The sequence below is a fragment of the Rana temporaria genome, chromosome 1, assembly GCF_905171775.1.
Source record: "Rana temporaria chromosome 1, aRanTem1.1, whole genome shotgun sequence".
NCBI lineage: Eukaryota > Metazoa > Chordata > Amphibia > Anura > Ranidae > Rana > Rana temporaria.
Genome location: NC_053489.1, coordinates 55,145,822 through 55,157,781, shown reverse-complemented (window position 1 = coordinate 55,157,781; position 11,960 = coordinate 55,145,822). Strand labels below are relative to the sequence as shown.

At 46.5% G+C, this 11,960-nt stretch overlaps 1 protein-coding gene across 1 annotated transcript in view; it reads left to right on the top strand.

Moving 5' to 3' along the window:
- Positions 1-1,919: 1,919 nt before the first annotated feature.
- ADAMTS12 (ADAM metallopeptidase with thrombospondin type 1 motif 12) overlaps positions 1,920-11,960 on the top strand; it is a 646,291-nt gene continuing 636,250 nt past the window's right edge. The window contains exon 1 of the mRNA XM_040338094.1: positions 1,920-2,249. Within this exon, the coding sequence (XP_040194028.1) occupies positions 2,123-2,249 (127 nt within the window). The 5' untranslated portion in view covers positions 1,920-2,122. The remainder of the gene's footprint in view (positions 2,250-11,960) is intronic.

The window sequence follows — 11,960 nt, the reverse complement described above, 5'->3', positions numbered from 1 at the left end:
GTAATGTAACAAAGCAATAACCATCATTACACTCAGCAGGTGGAACATACTACATATTCATATAAAGTAACAAGCTTAAAAAATGGCATGGTGCCATCTGGCTCACTCTGTAGATACATATGTCACCCAAATCAGATGTGTTAGTTTCTAGTAAGCAAAAAAACTAAATTAACTAAACTATAAATATCATTATAATTAATATTTTTTTATAAATAAAGGCCGCGTACACACGATCGATCCATCCAATGAGAACGGTCTGATGGATTTTTCCATCGGTTAACCGATGAAGCTGACTGATGGTTAGTCGCGCCTACACACCATCGGTTAAAAAAACGATCGTGTCAGAACGTGGACACGTAAACCACGTACGATGGCACTATAAAGGGGAAGTTCAAATCCAATGGCGCCACCCTTGGGACTGCTTTAGCTGATTTTGTATTGGTAAAAGACATTTTGCGCTTTTCTGTCTGTTACAGCGTGATGAATGTGCTATCTCCATAACAAACGCTAGTTTTACCAGAACGAGCGCTCCCGTCCCCTAATTTAGTCTGAGCATGCGTGGATTTTTAACCGATGCGTTAGCCTTTTCCTGATTGTTTGCTGTGGCGTGTGATGTTATGTGACCAGTTTTAATAAAAAGGAACGTTTTTGGAGTGCGGCTGTCCCAGCTTCTCCTCTTCAATTTTGCATTAATTGCATTGTCGGCACCCACAGTTCGAATCCAGTGAGTAAAAGTTCCTTGGTTCATCTGAGCGGTTACTTTTCTTCTCAAGAGCTCGGCGGCCAATGTTGCGCTGCCTGACCGCGATTATGTACAATATCGTGGTCAGGTACTGTATCATTAGTAACAGTTGTATTTATGGTTATTATTTATTATTATTATTATTATTATTATTATTATTATTATTATCCGTATTATTATTACCGTATTTATTGGGGTATAGCGCGCTCCCGCGTATTGTGCGCACCCCTAAAGTTGCCCCGAATTCCTGTGGAAAAAAGCTTTTTTGTATTTACAGTTTTGGTGTCTTGCGCGGCGTCCATCGGCGGCCTCGTCGGGTCCGGCGTCTGTCTGCGGCTTCGGGTGTCCTCTTCGTCGGGTCCGGCGTCCTTCTGCGGCGTCCTCCCCGCTCGTTTCCCGCGCCGAGTTTGAATACTGCGCCGACATTTACAGAGCGCAGTACACTCGTGTATCGTCGGGCAGGCTCGGCTACTCTCGCGCTGACGTCCTGTACGTCCAGGACGTCAGCGCGAGAGGAGCCGAGACTGCCCGACAATACACGAGTGTACTGCGCTCTGTAAATGTCGGCGCAGTATTCAAACTCGGCGCGGGAAAGCGGGTATCGGCGTATACCGCGCACCTACGATTTTGCCCTGATTTTCAGGGCAAAAAAGTGCGCGGTATACGCCGATAAATATGGTATTATCATTATATTATTATTTTAAGATATTTCTAGTCCCAACAGTTTATGCAGCCCGTTACATAATATAGGGAGACAGCACAATTACAATCCAATTCAATAAAAGAGAAGTAGGAGGACCCTGCTTCTATGAGCTTACAATCTAATAGAGCAATACGAATGAATCGGATTGATTTGTATGGCAGTTGTGTATTTTCTGCGGCGAGCCACTTAAAGGTGAACACTGGATTAGAGACTCTTGGAATCACATTACTTTATCGAATTAGCGGACTGCCACATGTCTAAATATTCTTTCCTAGGAGACGGATTCTCTAGAAGAGAAATGATCAGCAAGTGGTTTGAGGTCACTAAAAGTTTATTGAGAACTCTGGGAAATATGAGAAAAAAAAACTTTCCTGAGGCTAATGTAACACAAGCGGTGGAATCTACAACTGCAAGTATGTAAATGGGACAGAAGGGGGACTCCCAAATGAAACCCTCCTCTACAGAAACCAGATACTCCCAATCACTCCCCTCTCCGAAAAGAGGAATGCACTGTCCCTGATGCTTTCTCCTTTACTTTGCTTTTTTCTATGAACCAATTTTCTATTCTTCAGGTCACTCCTGTTCTTTTCTTATAATCAACTTACTGCTAAAGTTTCCCAATTCATCCTCTATAAGTCCATGTATGTTTTCTCTGGCTCTCCCTGGCTGGCTCAGACATGCACTGTGTGCAGAAAGATTGGATTACCAGCATTTCCTTTATTATCCAGTGTCTTTATATTTTAGCCTCATGTCACGGTGAGAGCTTCCAGCGGGCTGATCTTCACTCTGGACACGGCACACAAGGTCAGTGACTTACCCACCAGTCTGGGCTTTATGGTGCACCTATTGCTGAATGGAAGTTATGTATTTTTTATTTTTATTTTTTTGTGTGCTATGGCTTATAGCTGTTGCATTGAACATCTGAACTGTATACAATAAGTGCATGAAATATAATAATTACAGATGAGCGGCTGCATTAGTTTGCCATTTTCTTGAACTGAAAAGGCCAGATTCTCAAAGAAGCGCCTATCTTTAGGCGGGCGTAGCGTATCTCAGATACACTACGCCGCCGTAACTTAGAGCGGCAGGTCCCGTATTCAGAAAGAACTTGCGCTCTAAGGGCCAGATCCACAAAGAGCCGCCGTAACTTAAATATTCTGATTTAAGTTACACTGCCGCAAAATTTCTACCTAAGTGCCCGATCCACAAAGCACTTACCTAGAAATTTTCGGCTGTGTAACTTAAATCCGTCCGGCGCAAGGCGTTTCTATTTTCATGGGGCGAGTCCCATTTAAATTAGGCGCGCTCCCGCCCCGGACGTACTGCGCATGCTCACGATGTCATTTTCCCGACGTGCATAGCGCGGTTTTACGTTACGCCGAGTTTTGTGAATCGCGCTGGGTAAAAAAAGTTGCGTCGGAAAAAAAAAAAGATACGGCGGAAAAAAAATAAAAAAATAACAGCGTCGCGGGTAAGAAGGGTCTACTTTTACAAGGTGTAAACAGTTTACACTTTGTAAAAGCAGCCCTAATTTTACACATGCAATTTAATACTTACAGAGAAAAAACGAAGCGTAAAAGCTTTGTGGATCTCCGTAAGGGCTAATTTGCATACCCGAAGCGGCATTTCGACGCAAGATGCCCCCAGCGGCGGATGCGGTACTGCATCCTAAGATCCGACAGTGTAAGTCCCTTACACATGTCGGATCTTCTGCCTATGTATGAGAAACTGATTCTGTGGATCAGTTCCAAAGATAGAAACAGGGATACGACGGCGTATCAGTAGATACGCCGGCGTATCCCTTTTGAGGATCTGGCCCAAAGTTACGGCAGCGTAGCCTAAATTGGCCGGCGTAAGCCCGCCTAATTCAAACTAGGCTGGTAGGGGGCGTGTTGTATGTAAATGATTTGTGACCCCACGTAAATGACGCGCTTAACAAACGGCGCATGCACGTGCATGCTCAGTATCACGTCGAATTTTCAAAGTAAATTATGCCCGCTCAATGCTTAGTCGACGTGAACGTAACCTACGCCCAGCCCCATTCACGGACGACTTACGCAAACAACGTAAAATATGACGCTGTTCGCACGTTTCCGACGTCCATACCTAACATGACTTACCCCTGCTTTATGAGGGGTAACTTTACGCCGGTCAGACGCCTTACGTAAACAACGTATCTTGATACGCCGGGTGCACGTACATTTGTGAATCGGCGTATCTAGCTCATTTGCATATTCAACGAGGAAATATACAGAAGCGCCCCTAGTGGCCAGCGTAAATATGCACAACAAGATACGACGGCGTAGGAGACTTACGCCGCTCGTATCTATGCAAAATTCATGCGCATAGATACGACGGCGCACATTCGGACTTACGACGGCGTACGTGGAGTTACGCCGTCGTAAGTCCTTTTCGAATCTGGGCCTTTGAGTTTGGCTCAAACTTATATTTGACCTGAGCCCAAAGCTTATCCCTAGTCCTTTAAGTGGAGCTAAACTTAGTGATTCTAAAGGATTAAAACATTTTTTTAAATAACAAAAAACATGTTATACTTGCCTGCTCTGTGTACTGGTTTTGCACAGAGCAGCCCCGATCCTCTTCTTTTTGGGTTCCCCTGCCGGCAGTCCTGGCTCCTTTCACCGGCCGAGTGCCCCCAGTAGAAAGCCTCTTGCTATGGGGGCAATCAAGCAGGCCTGCTCTCGAGCCATGCTCTGTGTGTCCATTCACACACGAGCGCGTCTCAAGCCTGCCCCCACCAGCTCTCTCCTCATTGGCTCACAGGCTGTGATGGACAGCAGTGGCTCCAGCTGCTGTGTGAGCCTATGAGGAGAGAGACATCTGGGAGAGCTGGCTTTTCGATCGCTGGATCAAAATGGGGCTTCAGAAAATATAAGGGGCGGCTGGGGGCGGGAGCTGTACCTAGAGGGTTTTTACCTTAATACAAGGATGCAAAAATCTTGAACTTTTAGAACCACTTTAAAGTAGAATTCCACTAGTCTTAAAAATGCCCCCCCCCCCCCCAAACATCTATGCTGACTAACCTGTGTAAAAAGACTATACATTGGAACCTTGTATTACGAGCATAATCCGTTCCAGGGGAATGCACGTAATCCAAAGCACTGGCATATCAAACTGAGTTTCCCTATAGAAGCTAAAAAAAATTGTTCCACATTGATTTATACGGCATGAAATACCACATGTGGCCAGATGTGGGGGGGGGGGGTGCTGGAGAGCCTCAAAGGTTCATTGTTTTTTACCTTAAAGCGGGAGTTCACCCATTTATTGAATTTTTGCCCTTGTCCCCTTAGATTCCTGCTCGTTCGGTCTAGGGGAATCGGCTATTTGTATTAAAATATGATCCATACTTACCCGTTTTCGAGATGCATCTTCTTCCATCGCTTCCGGGTATGGGTCTTCGGGAGCGGGCGTTCCTTCTTGATTGACAGCCTTCCGAGAGGCTTCCGACGGTCGCATCCATCGCGTCACTAGTAGCCGAACGTCGGTGCGGCTCTATACTGCGCCTGCGCACGGACGTTCGGCTTCTTTCGGAAAATCGTGACGCGATGGATGCGACCGTCGGAAGCCTCTCGGAAGACTGTCAATCAAGAAGGAACGCCCATTCCCGCAGCCCATACCCGGAAGCGACGGAGAGGATGCATCTCGTAAACGGGGAAGTACGGATCATATTTTAAAACAAATAGCCGATTCCCCTAGTAAAAACGAGCAGGAATCTAAGGCTAAAAAGTGCCCTCTAAGGGTGAACCCCCGCTTTAATGCATTCTGTGCATGAGGGTAAATACCCCCTGGGTGCAGCTCCCCCAGCCCCCCCTTATAATTACTGAATGAATGAATGAATGAAAAAAACTTATATAGCGCGGCACATGCGAACTGAATCGCCTCTGAACTGAAGCCCCATTTTGATCCAGTGACATGCATGAGAGCAGTAGCTTACACAGTAGCAGGAGACTTTGGCTCCTGCTTCTGTCAATCACAGCCAGTGAGCCAAACAGAATGGACACACAGAGCGTAGCTCAGAAGCAAGCCTGTTTGAGTGCCCCCAAGAGGCTTGCTATTGGGGGCACTCGGCAGGTGAGAGGGGGACATTTTTTTAAGCTGACCATACATGGATCGAAATTCGGCTGGTTCAGGAGGTGCTGAATGGCAGGGAGGTTGTACAGAAATCAGGCTACCGATCGACTCCTGTATAACTGCCCTGTCTTATTTTCCCTACTCGACCCCGTGCTGAGCAAGTGGAATCCGTAACACGGAGGTGATCGTGAGAAAGGACCCTATAAGGCTGTTCTCCTAGGGATCCATTTAAAGCTCACCTAACACTAGCTAAAAAAACTTACCAGCATCATCCACCCACATAAAACTGGGCAGGGGCCTGCACCACCGGGTGTACAAAGTGGAGACAGCCTGGCCAGAAGTACTACACAAGAAGCCTCTGATCCATATAGCAATGACCAGGGTCGCTGATAGAAATCATGGGGCCCTGTACAGTCTACCTGACGGGGCCTCCTTCAGCTCCACCCCTGGTCCCGCCTTCAGACCCACCCCTGTCTCCGTCCCTGGCCCCTTCCTAGATGCCATATTGTGCTGCAGAGAGTGCCACCCTCAGAAAGATGATGTTTGGTCATGGCGGCTGGAGGATTTATTTTTTTACATTAATTAGTTCTCTGTTCAGGTTGCCCGGGCCCCCCTGCTGGCCGGGCTCGGTACAACAGGGCCAGTTGTACTGGCCTAACAGCGGCCCTGGCAATGACACTGGTACCCAAACCTTGCCAGTGTGGATTGAATGCTAGAAGAACGAAGCATTGTGCCAACCTGTCAGGACAAGCATTTCCTCCTGAGCTGCCAATAATTTAGGATTTACTGAATGCTAAAAGTACACTTTTAAGTTCTTTGCATATATATATATTACATTTTGTTAAGGAGTAATGAAATATATTTTAAAAATGTTTCCCTTTTTCAGGTAAATATTGCTTATTGCTTATGATTAAGCAATATGATTATTTCATATTTACCTTTTCTAACCAGCAGAATGAGCTGTAGAGTCCCCCCCCACATATTAACCAGACTAATATTAACTGCTTTGCTATATAAAAAAAAACACTGTTTGCAAGGGTTAATAACTTGAGCTCAAATATCACATACAAGTCGGAAACCATCCACTGTGCACACAGTGGCCCAGATTCTCAAAGGACTTACGACGGCGCAGCGCCATGTACGCCGTCGTAAGTCCTAATCTAACCCGTCGTATCTATGCGGATCTATCTGGCTTGCGGGTCAGGGGGTCTTTGGGGGGGGTCAAGGATTAACCAGATTGTAGAAGAATTGGGGGCCCATCTAGGGTGTGGCGCTCCCACCTGGTTGGTTGTGGTCCTCCCAGGAGCTAGGTCCCCTGGGGGAAAGTTTAACCACTTAACCCCCAGACCATATTGCTGGTCAAAGACCAGAGCACTTTTTGCGATTCGGCACTGCGTCGATTTAACTGACAATTGCGTGGTTGTGCGACGTGGCTCCCAAACAAAATTGGCGTCCTTTTTTCCCCACAAATAGAGCTTTCTTTTGGTGGTATTTGATCACCCCTTTTTTTGCGCTATAAACAAAAATAGAGCGACAATTTTGAAAAAAAAAATCTATATTTTTTACATTTTGCTATAATAAATATCACCCAAAAATATATAAAAAAACTATTTATTTTCCTCGGTTTAGGCCGATGTTTATTCTTCTACATATTTTTGTAAAAAAAATCGCATTAAGCGTTTATTGATTGGTTTGCGCAAAAGTTATAGCGTCAACAAAATAGGGGATAGTTTTATGGCATTTTTATTAATATATATTTATATCTTTTTTTTACGTGTAATTTTCATTGTGACTGCAACATTTTGGTGGACACATCGGACACTTTTGACGCCATTTTGGGACCATTATCATTGATACAGCGATCAGTGCTATACTAATGCACTGATTACTGTGAAAATTACACCGGCAGTGAAGGGGTTAACCAGTAGGAGGCGCTGAAGGGGTTACATTTGTCCTAGGGCGTGTTTCTAACTGTAGGGGGGATGGGCTATGTGTGACATGACACCGATCACCACTCCCGATTACAGGGAGCTGTGATCAGTGTCCTGTCACTAGGAAGAATGGGGAAATTATTATTATTTAGGTACTTATATAGCGCCGTCAATTTACGCAGCGCTTTACATATACAATGTACATTCACATCAGTCCCTACCCTCAAGGAGCTTACAATCTAAGGTCCCTAACTCACATTCATATACTAGGGCCAATTTAGGGAGAAGCCAATTAACCTACCAGCATGTCTTTGGAGTGTGGGAGGAAACCGGAGTACCCGGAGGAAACCCACGCAGGCACAGGGAGAACATGCAAACTCCAGGCAGGTAGTGTCGTGGTCGGGATTCGAACCAGCGACCTTTTTTACTGCTAGGTGAGAGTGAGAGTGCTACTCACTACACCACTGTGCTGCCTTGTTTACATTAGCATTTCTCCGTTCTTCCTCTCCGTGAGACGATCGTGGGTATCCCGGCAGACATCGAGTCTGCGGGACCCGTGGTCACACTCATGGAGCTTGCGGCGGGCAGGCCCACAATGCCGCTTCTTAACCACTTCCGGACCGCCGCATGTACATTTACGTCGGCAGAATGGCACGGACAGGCACAGAGGCGTACCTGTACGTCCCTGCCTAGACGTGGGTCGGGGGTCCGGTCGGGACCCCCCCCCCCCCCGTACATGCAGCAGTTCCCGTGGCTTCAGGAGCGATCCGGGACGAGGGCGCGGCTATTCGTTTCTAGCCGCCCCCTCGCGATCGCTCCCCGGAGCTGAAGAACAGGGAGAGCCGTATGTAAATACGGCTTCCCCGTGCTTCACTGTGGTGGCTGCATCGATCGAGTGATCCCTTTTATAGGAAGACTCGATCGATGACGTCAGACCTACAGCCACACCCCCCTACAGTTGTAAACACACACTAGGTGAAGCATAACTCATTCAGCGCCCCCTGTGGTTAACTCCCAAACTGCAACTGTCATTTTCACAACAAACAATGCAATTTAAATGCATTTTTTGCTGTGAAAATTACAATGGTCCCAAAAATGTGTCAAAATTGTCCGAAGTGTCCGCCATAATGTCGCAGTCACGAAAAAAATCGCTGATCGCCGCCATTAGTAGTAAAAAAAAATAATAATAATAAAACTATCCCCTATTTTGTAAACGCTATAAATTTTGCGCAAACCAATTGATAAACGCTTATTGCCATTTTTTTACCAAAAATATGTAGAAGAATACGTATCGGCCTAAACTGAGGGAAAAAAAAAATTATATATGTTTTTGGGGAATATTTACTATAGCAAAAAGTAAAAAATATAGAATTTTTTTCAAAATTGTCGCTCTATTTTTGTTTATAGCGCAAAACATAAAAACCGCAGAGGTGATCAAATACCACCAAAAGAAAGCTCTATTTGTGGGGGAAAAAGGACGCCAATTTTGTTTGGGAGCGCAATTGTCTGTTAAAGCGACGCAGTGCCAAATTGTAAAAATCCCTTGGGTCATTTAGCAGCATATTGGTCGGGTCCTTAAGTGGTTAAAGGGTAACGTGTATATATACGTTAATCTGCCGAGCCGTGCCATTTTGCCGACGTATATCGGCGTGACACGGTCGTTTAAGTGGTTACAATTGTTTTGTTGTGCTATTTATTATTTTGTTAAATAAACGGGCTGCTGTGGCCGTTTTAAAGCCATGTCACGCAGCGTTGTGTTTTTATTATAAGTTCAAGAACCGTAAATTGACAAATCCTATAGTCAAGGCGTAGGGAGTTTTCAGAGGCAGCCACATTGACTCCTGTGTGATATGGATTAAGGTGACATCATGGTATCATGTTCTATGTCAGTTCACACATCTATCTTATCAATGTGTCAGTAGTTCTGCTTCCTCTGTAGACCTGTCAGTCACCCTCCTTCCCCCTCACAGTCATGTCTTGTGGAGTTTACAGAAGACTTCAGACTGCCACACACATTGACTCTCAGCTGTGTTTATTTCACCCGTCTAGGTATTCTGACTAATATGTCTGCTCTTAGCTGCACTTCTCCCAAACGTTCCTGCGCCTGATCTGGCCTAATATAACCCTCCAAATCAACCCTATCCAAAAAACAAAAGCCACTTCAACAATGTACACAGCTGTGTATGTAATCTTTCCCCTAGTATGACAGAACCTGACATGTTGGTCATACGTTTGTTTACATCTGCTGGGCAGCTGAGTGCAGGCTATTGTCCTCTGCTATCAATCATGAGGAAAACGGCCACACACACTGCACACTTATTACATTGCCAAATAGCTGAGTGGTGCGGTATGCAGCCGTCTCTCATGTGTATCCATGTTAATATTGACATTACTACTGTAATTCGGCTGCACAGGCAACGTCGGCAAACGTAGTCTGCAGAGCTTGGAGCCATCTACCCCTTAGGCCCTGTACAGACGACCAAACATGTCTGCTGAAACTGGTCTGCGGGCCAGTTTCAGCAGACATGTTCGGTCGTGTGTAGGCCCGAGCGTGCAGGATTCCAGCAAACATTTGCCCGCCGGGCCTTTTCCCAGCGGACAAATATTCCTGGACTTGTTTTAAAACAGTCCGCTGGAATCCTGCCCGCTCGGACATGTTCGGTCGTCTGTACAGACCTACCGTACATGTCCGAGCGCCCGCCATCCCTCGCATGCGTCGAATGACTTTGACGCATGCGTGGAAGCATTTAACTGGCAGGCCCGCCCACGTCGCCGCGTCATTGTCGCGGCGACACCGCGTCATCGACGCGGCGACACCGCGGACACGCCCCGCGTATTGTTTACGCGCGGCTTTCTGTACGATGGTTAGTACAGCCATCGTACAGAAAGCCCCCCGGGCAGACATGTACGGTGAAAACGGTCCGGCGGACCGGTTTCATCGTACATGTTTGCTGGTGTGTACACGGCCTTAGTGACCACGGCCCAGATTCTGGTAGATCGCCGTATCTCATTTACGTTACGCCGCCGCAAGTTTTACGGGCAAGTGCTTGATTCACAAAACACTTGCCTGTAAAGTTGCGGCGGCGTAACGTAAATCCTCCGGCGCAAGCCCGCCTAATTCAAATGATCCGGCTAGGGGGCGTGGATCATTTAAATTAGGCGCGTTCCCGCGCCGAACGTACTGCCGTATCTCATTTACGTTACGCCGCCGCAAGTTTTACGGGCAAGTGCTTGATTCACAAAACACTTGCCTGTAAAGTTGCGGCGGCGTAACGTAAATCCTCCGGCGCAAGCCCGCCTAATTCAAATGATCCGGCTAGGGGGCGTGGATCATTTAAATTAGGCGCGTTCCCGCGCCGAACGTACTGCGCATGCGCCGTCCCTAAAATTTCCCGACGTGCATTGCGCTAAATGACGTCGCAAGGACGTCATTGCTTTCGTCGTTAACGTAAATGGCGTCCAGCGCCATTCACGGACGACTTACGCAAACAACGTAAATTTTCAAATTTTCGACGCGGGAACCACGGCCATACTTAACATTGACTGCGCCTCATATACCCAGGGGCAACTTTACGCGTCGCAAATCTTACGTAAACGTTGTAACTTCACTGCGTCGGTCGGGCGTACGTTCGGGAATTTGCGTATTTTGCTAATTTGCATACTCGATCGGGAAAACGACGTCGGCGACACCTAGCGGCAAAAAAAAAAAATGCATTTAAGATCCGACAGCGTAAGAGCCTTACGCCTGCCGGATCTAATGGTTATCTATGCGTAACTGATTCTATTAATCAGGCGCATAGATACGACGGCGTATCAGGCGATACGCCGGCGTATCTCTTTTGAGAATCTGGCCCCAGGATTTTTTTGTGTCCAAGTGTCTGAAGTAAGGTGACTAGATTTTTAAAATGAAATCCGGGGACATATATTTTTTTTTATTGGCAAATGGTAAACTATTTTATACGCATATTTTCCTTATATATGCAGTCAGTAGTGTAGTGTGGACAAGGCAAAAAAATGTCACCCCCCGCCAGACTTTTAGCACTCCCTGAGTCCCTTCCACTAGTACGGTAGTACTGACCAATTTGATTCTTACACTGACATATCTGACATATCTGACCACTGCATTAACCTATCACCTATGATTCCTACACTGACCACTACACTGACCTACCTGACAACTACACTGACCTACCTGACCACTACACTGACCTACCTTATACCTACACTGATCTACCTGATCCCTACACAAATCTACCTGATTCCTACACTGACTACCACACTGACCTACCTGATTCCTATACTGACCCCTACACTAACCTACCTGATTCTTGCACTACTCACACCCCCCCCCTTATATTAACAGTGTAGATCTGTTGATTTTGCTGGCCTCCATGATAATCCATTGGAGCAGGGCTCCCCAGCACCATGTACTGTTCCCGACACCCAGCCGTTCCTCGGTATCCCCTGCCAAGAGATTCTCCAATAGCCGCTGTAC